This window comes from Tauraco erythrolophus, chromosome 11 (genome assembly GCF_009769465.1).
Source record: "Tauraco erythrolophus isolate bTauEry1 chromosome 11, bTauEry1.pri, whole genome shotgun sequence".
Lineage (NCBI taxonomy): Eukaryota > Metazoa > Chordata > Aves > Musophagiformes > Musophagidae > Tauraco > Tauraco erythrolophus.
This window is the reverse complement of record NC_141475.1, coordinates 24,450,621-24,461,613: the sequence shown is the minus strand read 5'-3', so window position 1 is coordinate 24,461,613 and position 10,993 is coordinate 24,450,621. Positions and strand designations below refer to the sequence as shown.

Below are 10,993 nucleotides of genomic sequence, written 5' to 3'. Positions count from 1 at the left end.
CAGTCACTTGTACTAGGATTAAAGAAATAATCCCAAAAGTCAAATTTAAGAACCATAAATTACACCATAACAGAAGTAGGATGGACTTAATAGGACTCAATTATTAAGGACGTTAAAGCACATCTCATTGCTTGCTTTTTTAAATTGTTTTAGCTAGATGCTGGGGCAGCGAGATTCACCTCTACCTCCTTAGATGTCAAATTTAAGTCTGGGTAACAAATCTTTATTTGTTATGCTCCAGTTTGACTTGTGTGGTTATACACAGGAATACTACAATCGTTTAGTGATTTAGATGAATCACATAGAAAATATTTTAAAATGTCTGGCTTCCAACTAAAAGTAAACTTTTATTAAATATTGCATCATCAGCTCCACAACAATTAGTAGAAGGAGCTCACACTTTTAGTCACAAAAAGCTCTAGATTATTTGTACCAATATGATTAAACACTGATGTAACTGTCCTACATCCGTACTGGGCATAGGGCTGAGCTGTTTTCTACTTGGACTTTCAGTGATGGCACGTTGAACAGCTATCATCTCCAGCAATGCAAGGGAAACTGCAGACCAAACGATCCTCTGTGGTGGTTTTTAATTAGAAATTAAGCAAAAGGCTAGAAAACTAACCACGCTCTGTCAAACAGAGTACAAAATCTTTATTCACCAATAAGTTAAGTGTTCTTATAAATAGATGTTCTAGTCTTTTGTACACTGTATTGATTATAAAGCTACACTCCAGTTATTCCTCTGACTCTGATCCTTCTTCATCTTGACTGATTTGGAAGTAGCGTAGTTCGTACGTCTCCTTGTCAGATGCAACGACACGGAGCCAGTCACGCAGATTGTTCTTCTTGAGGTACTTCTTTGTGAGGTATTTTAGGTACCTTAAAAGCAGTAATTCTACATCAGAACTTTATCATTTAACAACCCTTCCTGCTGTCTGCACTCCACCCAAGACACAGCTTTGGCAGGGCAACACCACACTGGTTATACCCGGAAATAAAAAATTATCATATATAACAGATAATAAAAGTATATTTTCTTTCCAAATATGTAAGAAATTATTATTTGATGCTTTTTGACAACATAGCACAACACCAGTAACTCAAAAGCATTGGAAAGCAGCTCTAAACCTTGGTCTATCACAACAGATACTGGTGCACCAGTTGTCAGCCAAGGGTGGGGATGCAGGGAGGGAACTGCACCTCTAACCAGCACACCCAGCTGCTGCATGCCTTAACATACTAAGCAGTTTATGGCTTCATTTGACTTAATGGGCTCTTTTGCAACAACACATACTGCATACGCATACCTTTTAACACAACCAATTAAGCAGCAGAACAGCCACCCAGGACATGAATGCAGTATGCCTTTTAAAAGCATCTCTTTCCCCCACATACTTCTAACAACTTATACAAAACATCTCTGTATTGCTACGCTTACGCTAGAGGGAGCATTAATCTGCCTTTGAGTCCTGTGTTTTAAAAAGCAGGTTTTTAAAAATCCAGTATTATAGATTTGACTTACATCTTTGACTAATATTTCCAAGTGCTAAGATTCTCAGCACTAACACCTTCTCTGTACACATCAGAAGTGCATCATGCTCAACGTACCGCTGCTCAAAATCCACTATCACCAATACAAGAAAAGGAAACCTATGCCAACCTTTTAGAAAATTGCTTCTCGGATGTCACTGTGATCTTGTTCTTCAGACGTTCAATGTGAACGGTGTTGCCCAAGTTTCCAGTTTTTCCATTGACCTTAACCTTCTCCTTTAGGAACTGCTCCTGGTTCAACATTAAAGAAATAGAACACTAGGGAATGGCACCCTAGGTATGAACTAGGGAAGGGACCCTAGCCAAGCAGCAATATTAAAAATCACCGTTTACTTACGTCCTGACAGCAAATATTTACAATGCAGTAAGATTTTACAGCGTTTAATAAAGAAAAAAAGGCACCCTCGTGCTAAAACAGGATTCGATTTAAAACAGTTCTATTCATGGATAGGTATGAACCATCTTGTCTATAAAAGACATCTAAACCCAAGAAACTTCCAAAAAGCGCCAGTAATTTAACGAACAGCTGTTGATTTTACTAGCTTAAAACGTAACTTTTCAGTTGTAATTCAGCTGTCATGCTGTACTAAGGCTGCTATTATACCGTACATGAGAAGTATGAGCAAAAACCACGACTTACAAAATTCCCAGAATCAAAAATTCCATCTTCCACAGGATGGGTCAAGTCAAGGCAAAACTTCCAGGTTGACTTTTTAGATTTTCTATCCTTTTGCTAAAACACACACAAAAAAACCAACGTTAATAATACCCGAAAAGCTTTCATTAGAGCTAAGAGGGACACAGCAGAAGGCGTCTCCAGGGCGGCGAGCGCCGGCCCCGGCCGACATCGCCTGGAGAGCGGGGCCCACTGCCGCCGGCTCGCCCCGGCCCAGGCCGCCTCGGGGAGAGGCCCGGGCCCCGGTCGGCCCCCTCCCCCCCCCCCGCGGGCCCTCTCGGGGAGGCCCGCTCGCCACCGGCGGCGAGCAGGCGGCCCGCTCCCCCAGCGCCCCCCGCCCCGCGGCCCCCGCCCGCGCCCTCACCGGCGCCATGCTGCCGGCACGGCGCTCCCGCAGAAAGGAAGACGCTTGGCGCACGCCGCGCTTTTATACCGGGCCGTGACGCCATCACGCAAGCGCGCGGGGTGGGGCAGCGCGCCTGCGCGGCGCGGGGCATGCCGGGAGGCGCAGAGCCATGCCGCTGGCCGTGTGTTCGCTGACGGACAAAGAGGCACCGCACGCCGTCCGCATGGATGAGCCACTTTATTTCAGTTTATTGTCTCGTTTTTCCCTCTGTCGGACGGGAACGCGAGCGCGTCTCGCTCCCGCGGCGAGGCGTTTCTCCGGGAAGCGGAGGCGCTGGCGGAACGCCGTCCTGGAGCCCCCGACACCGCCCCACAGCGCCAAGGGCTCCGGCGCGGCCCCCGTGACCTTAACGGGCACCCAGCTCCCCGCAGCACTGACACCTTTATTATTTCTGGAGCAAAACACGCGTTTACATCTTTCCCCCGACCGCCGGCGCGGTGTCGAAAACCGTACAGCTTCTGAAAGGGGTACAGAGGGAACCACGAGCATCACCGCCCGCGGCTCACGTGAGTCGCAGGGTTTGGGTTTTTTTGGTGATCAATAAAACGAGCCATTGCCGTCATTCGTCTCCCCGCCACGTTCTGGAAGCCGCACGGAATGCGCTCATCATACACAGCACAGGACAACGGGGGGTTTCCGCGACACAGCGCTACAGAGCAAACATGTCAAGTTCACAAAGCAAGTTTCTGTCAGATGCCCGATACTGCAGATGCTGGAGAGGCTTCTGATGCTCTCGGCGCACCGTGCTGAGCTGCTGAAGGCTCCGCCACGCTCCCAGCACAACGCCTCCAGGACCTGCGCCTTCATTAACGTTCTCAGTGTGTAAGCGGGATAATCGAAATATCCTTAACAAGGTCTTTTTTTTTCCTGAAGTTTAGTTCTACTGTAACAAACTACATTCTAATTAATCAACAAAACAAAAAGAAAAACCGGGATTTATTGAATTTTGAATTCTGTAAGACTGACCTGCAGTAACCAGAAGAGTTTGAACTGTCAACAAATTTGACTTCTTTACAGACTATGTAAAATTACCTGTATTGTGAAACTACAGACTGTGCACCATTTCTGAGTACACTGTGGATTAGAAAAACCTGCAAGAGGCCTGAAAGCAGTTACGTTAAAACAATGAAATCCAGCTAACTTCTTAAAAAAAACAGCCCTGAGAACATGGCTCAACTAGCAGCAGCCTAGTTGAAAGACCACCATTATAAGCAAAAATTAGAAGGATCTATTGAAATCTTGAAGTATTATTTGCCAACATTTGAGGCAGGAGACACTGCAGTCTTTCCAATTCTGTGAAATAGTAAGAGAAACTCAATGAATTGGAGCCATAAAAAAATGCATTATTCAGAGTGGAAATACCTTTCTTCACCTCCTAGTTTTCGCAGCCTTTACTCTAAGCAATTGCCATCGGGTATTAGAAGTTTATAGCTTTCAGTTTTGACACAATTTAAGTGTTAAGACAGTACTACAGAACAAGTACAGTGCTAAGATTTGTTCTAAAGTAAAGCTATGAAAGAGTTTCCCACAGCGTTTGGTTAGGGATCTTAAAAACACGCATCTCTATGGACTATTGATCACAAAGGAAGTTTGTTGCAAACAATTCTGACAGTAAACTGAAACATCTTACTTTGGAAAAAATGCCTCAACTACACGTTCTAATTTAGAAGCGACTTTTAACTTTACTGAAACTTGGAGATTTTGCTTAAGACTCATGCTTATTATGTATTACCTATGGGAAACTTCATGCATGACGAGCCAATGCTCTGCACTTCCATAGTGCTGGAAGTGCTTCACAAAAGACAACTAAGTATATAAGAACAAACCTATAATGAAGTACTTAATCATTTAAATCTTGCAGAACTGAAGGTTGCAATAGAAGGACATTCACATGTCCCAAGGAGGGCTCTTCCAGCAAGCTGGAGGTCATAAAACCTCTGTCTTTAGATTGCTGTAGTACCTGAAAACTCCAGTCAGACCAGGACCCCGCTTGAAGGAACAGGACAAAACCAGCCCTTGTCCCAGAGAGCTTACAGTCTAAGTAAATGCTTAGATTGTGGGCCAGTGGCATCAAATACCTGTCTTCCAGCAAGGTTTTAGAGGACAGACGGGCACCTGAAAGTAGACTAAAGCACTACCAGAAAAAGGACAAACCCAGTCCTGCAGTTTTCAAGCACGTTGGAAGTATTTGTAACGCAGTGATAGCATTAGAACTTGCATTCGTTTGACATAGCAACCTGTGACATCACACAGCCCAGCTTGCTGTCAACACCACCATCAATGGTTTCACAGTCACCTGCAAAGCCAACAAAGCCTGTCTTTCAGGTACCAGTACGCCGGACAGGCAGAAAGCTCTGTAGCTCAGACTAGCTTGAACTATTCAGCACGCACTTCAACACTATTCTGAATGCCTTTCAATCTCTTGCACCTACAGCTTTTTTAAAAAGCAGTTTTGCCATTTCAGTCAAGGTGCTACTTATAGAATTCACCTGCAATGTGTATTGTGCTGGGCAAGAGCGTGTGGCAGTATCCTACTTCTGCCAGGTGTCCCAGGTAACTGTGCTTTATTACCAGAGTGTATTTATTGCTGTCTTGGCCTTCCACTTACTGCTCCCCCTGTCATGAGAAGTCTATGGAAAATGCATGTGTTTGCCATCCACCTTAGACCTCCAAGATTTGCTAAGCCCTGCCATGGTATGTACACGGGCCATTCAGGACAGTTGCCATGAGCCCTTCGGGGATTAGCGAGCACATACTATTAAGCTGAAAACATTTTAAGCAGTTAACGGCAGCAAAAAGTCTGACTCTCACTGCCAAGAGAGTGTGAATTGTGTCCAGGGCAGCATGCCACATGTTTACAAGTTGTCCTCCATTAGCAAGCAGCCACTGAAGCTTAAGGCAAGTTCATGAAACAATTTATCAACTGCCAAGAGATATTTGAGCCGTGGGCTAAGGAAGTTTCCCACTCATGAAGAGTCACCAAGTCTCAGAAGTCAAGCTGGATGCCTTAAACAGGACTAGGCTAGTTATCCTTCCATGACTAGCTCTGTGAAGCCTTGTGTTTGCCTGTTAAGCTGCTAAATAGTTAGAGGCATGCATGCGCGTGTCAATGACTCAGAGCTCCCTTTCCTAACTGTGTAGCAATTTATTTACTTTTATAATGAAGCTGTGATTGTTCAGTATTGTCAAGTCTATATTTTGAAAATACATTAGTTTTATTTAAAAAAAAAAGAATCGCATGCATTTATTTTAGGCTCAATGCTACAGTTTTGTCCCACTTTTTGAAAAACATGTGGTCCCTGTGCTACAAAAATATGGTCTGAACCTGAAGATTAAAACCTAAAGCTGGAAGCACTGCAACAGATTCCCATGGAAGTTTGTCACCCTTTTATAGTTTAAGATAAATACAATAAAGGAAAGGAATTGAACTGCATTTTTCTGTTTTATTTTTCAAGTCTGACAAAGGCCTCGAGTGAAAGTCTATAGCTTTAACATCCATTCTCACCTTTGTGTCCCCTTGACCTGTCTATATCTATCTACCCAATATTCCAACTGCCTGCCTAGACCACAGGTAGGCTTTGACACCATTTTATCATTACAATAAGCCAACGAGTTGGCAAAGAAGAATACAGAGGTAATACAGTTAAGTTGCACGTGGCCACTGGGGCTTGGTCAAGCCAGCTGGCATTTTTGATCACTTGAGTTTCTTGGTCTAAAAGTTGCGATTGGCACCTACAGTTCTGCAAGAGTCCCAATCCACAAAATACTTAAGCTTTAAAAAAAAAAAATTCAAATAATGCTACTTTTATTATCAGTTCTACCTAAACATGTCAAGAAAAATACTATTTGTGCTCTAGGTCACTTTATAATCCTAGATACCTACCAGCTTATCTAAAAGCCCCTGAATACTGTATTTTGTCTGTTCATACAGACAAACACTGTTTTGCTCAAGCAAATAAAAATATATCCACTAGTAACACCTGATTGGTTTCTTAGATCAATAGCTGAAACCCACAGGAATGTTAAAATAGTTACAATTAAGGAATTAAAATCTCAGTGATTTTGAAAACTGCCAGTTAGCCTGCAACACTAATCCAGAATCCAGCACTGCTTTTTAACAATTCAAAAAAGAAATGAGGTTGCTTGTGAAGGCCAGAACTTTGGTGACAATAAGAACCAAATTTATAGATCTGTGGTTTGTCCAGACCTGAGCAGTTGCCCGAGCCTGGTGATCCTCTTTATTTGCAAGGCTTTATGGCTACAGCACATTCTTCGTTCATTGCACTTATGACGGATATCTGGAAGAGAATATAGATAGGTGAGCTCCAACCCACGCCAGAGGAGGTACTTCTAGAAGTTACAGCCATTCACATTTCAATATCTATCCCGTCTCTCAAGAACACAGGAAGGTGAAGCTGGCGAAATTCAGTCATTAGAAGACTTTCTACAGTATCTACCCTTCTCACTGATCCGCTCCTCTGCTGGCAGCTTGAGGTTTGTACAACAGAGGGATGTGAACGAGCTCCTGCAATAGAACCGAACTAGCAAATGGTGTGGCCCAGTATAGCCCAGTCTGCAGAGCTACCTGCTGACAGGTTTGCCAACACAGCGAATTAGACTACTCACACTGCACCACAGCTCTACACTCGGTCCCTACTGAGAAAACCTGGAGGCTCCGATCCACACTGTGTGGACAGCACTGATGGGATTTATCCAGAGATATCTGAGACACCCATATCACCTCACTGTCAACTGAGCTGGGCTTCAGTGCCATATTAAGTGCTCCAGTGCAAAAGTCCTTCTACGTCTCAGAGGACCCAATTCCTGTGTTTCTAATCCACTCTTCATGGAGAGATACAAATGGTCAATCTCAGAATAAGACTTATTCGTTGTATGATCAAGTGGAATTAACTGTAACTCTTCTTGTCTGCCCTTTATACTTACCTGCACATCTTCATTGGCATTGAATTTTCCTTCTATTTCTTTGCCAAGATCCCCTTCCGGCAACTTTAGATCCTCACGAACTTCACCACTTTCTGTCAGCAGGGAGAGGTACCCATCCTGAATACCTATCAGCTGTGAAGAGAAGTTCACTTTTAGGAAGTTTAACATCAGTAGTCACTAGTAGGCAGCAACAGAAGACAAGCAGAGAGTAGTGAGCTCTACCTGCTACATTAATGCTTTAGCACTGTGTTTGCAACAGTTAACCTAATTTAAGTCAATTTTTAACAACAGTTTAGAGGGCTGAGAGTTAGGGCAACTGTAGCAATAGCCAGTCTGCTATCAAGAATAACCAGAACCCTCCCGGTTACTTCCTGCAAAGCCCATCCTTGTGATTTAGAAAACGTACTGCTTCCAGGTCACTGGTTCAGTTTTTTACATCTGTGAATTAGAAACAAGAACTGGAATGGTGTTGACTGAACAGCATTGCTTTTATAAAGCGTACAAAGGACACAACGGCTAACTGTACGCTCCTATACCTTCACTTGTGCACCAAGATACTATCATTTACATTAAAGGCTAATGAACAAATTAGGGAACATCCACCAAGTTCTAGATCACTTTTATAATGCTGTTTTCAGCCTAACCCAAAGCCTTAGCTAAGGGGAACAGCTATTTTGGCAGAGCAGGTAAGGGAACTTGGAACACATAACAGTGAACCCAAAAGGCAGCCCTAACAAGTCCAATAAACAGCAAGAATTTCAGCAGCAATAAGGACCCGATAACACGAAAGACAACCAAACGATAACATTAAGAACCTCTTGGAAGGTCCGAGCCCTAAGCCAGGTAGGTCACACTTTATCCAAACAGCATCAGCTGTCCTGAAGAGTTGCTAACACGCTGAACTTTGGCTTTGTCAAGGAACTGCAGCTTTCCAATCGTTGCGGATGAATTAGTTCCCACTCAGAACTACTCGCAAGGCAATGGGAAGACAGCTGACACGTTACCACTCAGAATCTGCTCACTGTCCGTACCACAGAAGGCATTACGGAAGTTGCAGGAGCCTGCCAAGTTCCCTCCATACATGTATTTCAGAGCAGAGCTCAGGAGCACCAGAATTACTTGAGATCAACTAAAGCCAGCCTCCAGCCAAGGAGCCGAAAGCACTGTGGCAAGTTAGAATTGGCATCAGACACAGCTTCAGTCTGTCTTGTTCGTTCATCTACCCTCTGTAAGGACAAAACTATAAATGACAATATATGCTTGGATTCAAATTTACTTGAGATCTTGATCTTTAGCTAATAATAACTTGCAGCAGGGATAACCCCTCTCCAGATTCTAAAGGATGCCAGTATCACAAAGGATAAAGAACTGACCTTACAACCTGAGCTAGAAAAATTATGTCATTTCTAAAAATTGCTACTATAATATGAGGTTGTTAGTACAGTAAAGAGCTCTCCATCAGTGAGCTCCAACAGTTTTAACACTTCAGTAAATACTATGAGTTCAGCAACATCACATCTAGACGGGCAAGTTTCATTAATTCTGACAATGGTACTTTATTAACTAAGAGGCAAGTTTTGGGATGGAGAGAGTTTACGCGTGGTATTAGGAGTACAAAGCGTCTTAATGCGTGGGAAGACACAGTGACTGTTAACTCACCTGATAATCATTCCTCTTGATATTTGGAACATCCATGTTATGAGTCGATGGGCAAATATCTTCATATTTTTTACCAGTGAAGATATCAATACCAACCAAGTGGACCTACAAGAAAAGAGAAATAGCATGGGTCACTGCTGGGCCTAGAGAAGCAAGATGCCATTCCCATCAGTATGGCTGATTCCACCCAGGTTTTTTTAAGAGATCACATGTCGTATCAGATTCTGCATACCAGACCCTTTGCTTGCGGTACAAAAGTAGCCCAAGCATTTAAAGAAAGCCTCTCATATCCTTTCATAGCACACTATAGAAACACTGCACATGAGTGAAGATCAGCCACTGTTATCTTCCACAGTCACAGCCTTCTGAAATTTTACAAGCTAAAGCTCAGAGTATGCGGCCGTTGAGAGAGTATTTAAAGTTCTAGCTTTTCTGAGAAACAGAACAGTGTCAGTGACAACGTGAAGGTTAAAGAGAAAAGAAGAGGTGGGCATGCACAGAGATTAAAGCAGCTCCCACCCCCCTTCACGCTAGCAGCACCTGTCCACTGCAGCCAGCACTTGCATTACCAGTTTGTAGCCTGCTCGTCTCAGTAGGCTTTCACTCTCAAACTGTTTCAGTATTTAAGAAAACTGAATCAGTCTAATAAAACAAGACATAAAAAAAAAGCAAGGGGAAGGAGAAAGGAAAAAAAAATGGCAAGGGCTTGGTGTACTCTATCTTCGACAAATCCTACTTGCATCATACAAGGCTGTGGAAACTTACAACTCTAATTAAATCTGTGCTTGTAACAGATCTGTCTCTAAACTCTAATAGACCCACCATAAAGTGTTGCTGAATGAATGAATGAAGGGGGAGTCTAGTCTTGGTCCCAGCTCTGGACAGCTGCATAAGCCAACTGCTTAGGCAGCAGGACTGCAGCCTCAGACAGCAGCTAAGAATGTCCCTGCTGGGACGCAGGAGCGGGGGGGTACTCCACACTCAGTGTTGAAAAAAGGAAAGCAGCAGCAAGGCAAACAGCAAAATAGGGCCAGAGCAGGCCCACGGAGGTAACGGCTGTCTGCTGAGTTCTTCTGGATTATGTAACAGAACACGGGCACTTCTAGTGAGTGCTGAAGTCAACCACTGCAACAGTGACAGTCTATCAGCACAGGCAGACACCAAAGCGCTTTGGTGGGCAGTGACAGCACAACCCAACCACGCCCTAGCGATTTCATCAGCCCCCTCCTTCCAGAACTTACTCTACCCCCACTACAGAAACAGGTTTTATCACGATAAGCACTAAAGCTTTTAACAAGTTAGGAGAAAGAGCCAACCCAGCCCCCTGTCCTCAATCCTTCCTCCTTTCCATTACTGGAAACCCTTGAGCCAGCTCCAGGCTGAAGAGACACAGGAGACGCTGCTGCAAGAAAAGCCAAAGCAGGCTAGAGAACACTCTGCCAAACGAAACGCTACACCCTTCCCTCTCGGCCAGCCGTGCGGCGAGACAGCGATGCCGCCGGGAGCCGCAGGAGCGCACACTGCGGGCTGGAACAGACCGGGGCCGCTCACCTTGGCGTGGCCGTGCTTGCCCGTCTTGGATGTGGACATCTCCACGATCTTGCAGGGGCGCCCCTTGAGCACCACGAAGCCGTTCTTCCGCAGCGCCGAGCACTGCATGGGGTAGGTGAAGGAGGCGCCGGCATCGCCCGTGGTGAAGTCGAGCTCGTCGGCCATGGCGGCGGGGGGGGGCTGGCGGCGGCGAGGGAAGGGGG

General features: G+C 44.6%; 2 protein-coding genes across 3 annotated transcripts; both read right to left on the bottom strand.

The window, feature by feature from the left end:
- Nucleotides 1-629: 629 nt before the first annotated feature.
- On the bottom strand, nt 630-2,616 carry RPL22L1 (ribosomal protein L22 like 1). The gene is made up of 4 exons (XM_086618364.1): nt 2,595-2,616; nt 2,195-2,287; nt 1,664-1,785; nt 630-882 (listed from the first exon to the last, which is right to left on the bottom strand). The coding sequence occupies exons 1-4, from the start codon at nt 2,601-2,603 to the stop codon at nt 738-740; spliced, it is 369 nt and encodes a 122-aa protein (XP_086474490.1). The 5' UTR covers nt 2,604-2,616; the 3' UTR covers nt 630-737.
- Nucleotides 2,617-5,849: 3,233 nt separating this feature from the next.
- On the bottom strand, nt 5,850-10,993 carry EIF5A2 (eukaryotic translation initiation factor 5A2). Of its 2 annotated transcripts, XM_086618267.1 has the most exons (4): nt 10,791-10,988; nt 9,240-9,344; nt 7,581-7,712; nt 5,850-6,934 (listed from the first exon to the last, which is right to left on the bottom strand). In XM_086618267.1, exons 1-4 carry the CDS (start codon nt 10,953-10,955, stop codon nt 6,875-6,877), a joined length of 462 nt encoding a protein of 153 aa, XP_086474393.1. In that variant the 5' UTR covers nt 10,956-10,988; the 3' UTR covers nt 5,850-6,874. The 2 variants fall into 2 exon arrangements, with proteins under 2 accessions (XP_086474393.1, XP_086474394.1); XM_086618268.1 differs by lacking the exons at nt 5,850-6,934; nt 7,581-7,712 and adding an exon at nt 7,732-8,806 and having other exon boundaries at nt 10,791-10,993.

Coding starts and splice junctions, on each gene's coding strand:
- RPL22L1 (XM_086618364.1), bottom strand. Junction 1,786..2,194: donor TTTTTGATTCTGGGAATTTT/GTAAGTCGTGGT, acceptor ATGTTGAACCAG/GAGCAGTTCCTAAAGGAGAA. Junction 883..1,663: donor GAGAAGCAATTTTCTAAAAG/GTTGGCATAGGT, acceptor ACTGCTTTTAAG/GTACCTAAAATACCTCACAA.
- EIF5A2 (XM_086618267.1), bottom strand. CDS start 10,955: ATGGCCGACGAGCTCGACTTCACCACGGGCGATGCCGGCGCCTCCTTC. Junction 9,345..10,790: donor GCAAGCACGGCCACGCCAAG/GTGAGCGGCCCC, acceptor CTTTTCTTGTAG/GTCCACTTGGTTGGTATTGA. Junction 7,713..9,239: donor TCAAGAGGAATGATTATCAG/GTGAGTTAACAG, acceptor TTCTCTTCACAG/CTGATAGGTATTCAGGATGG.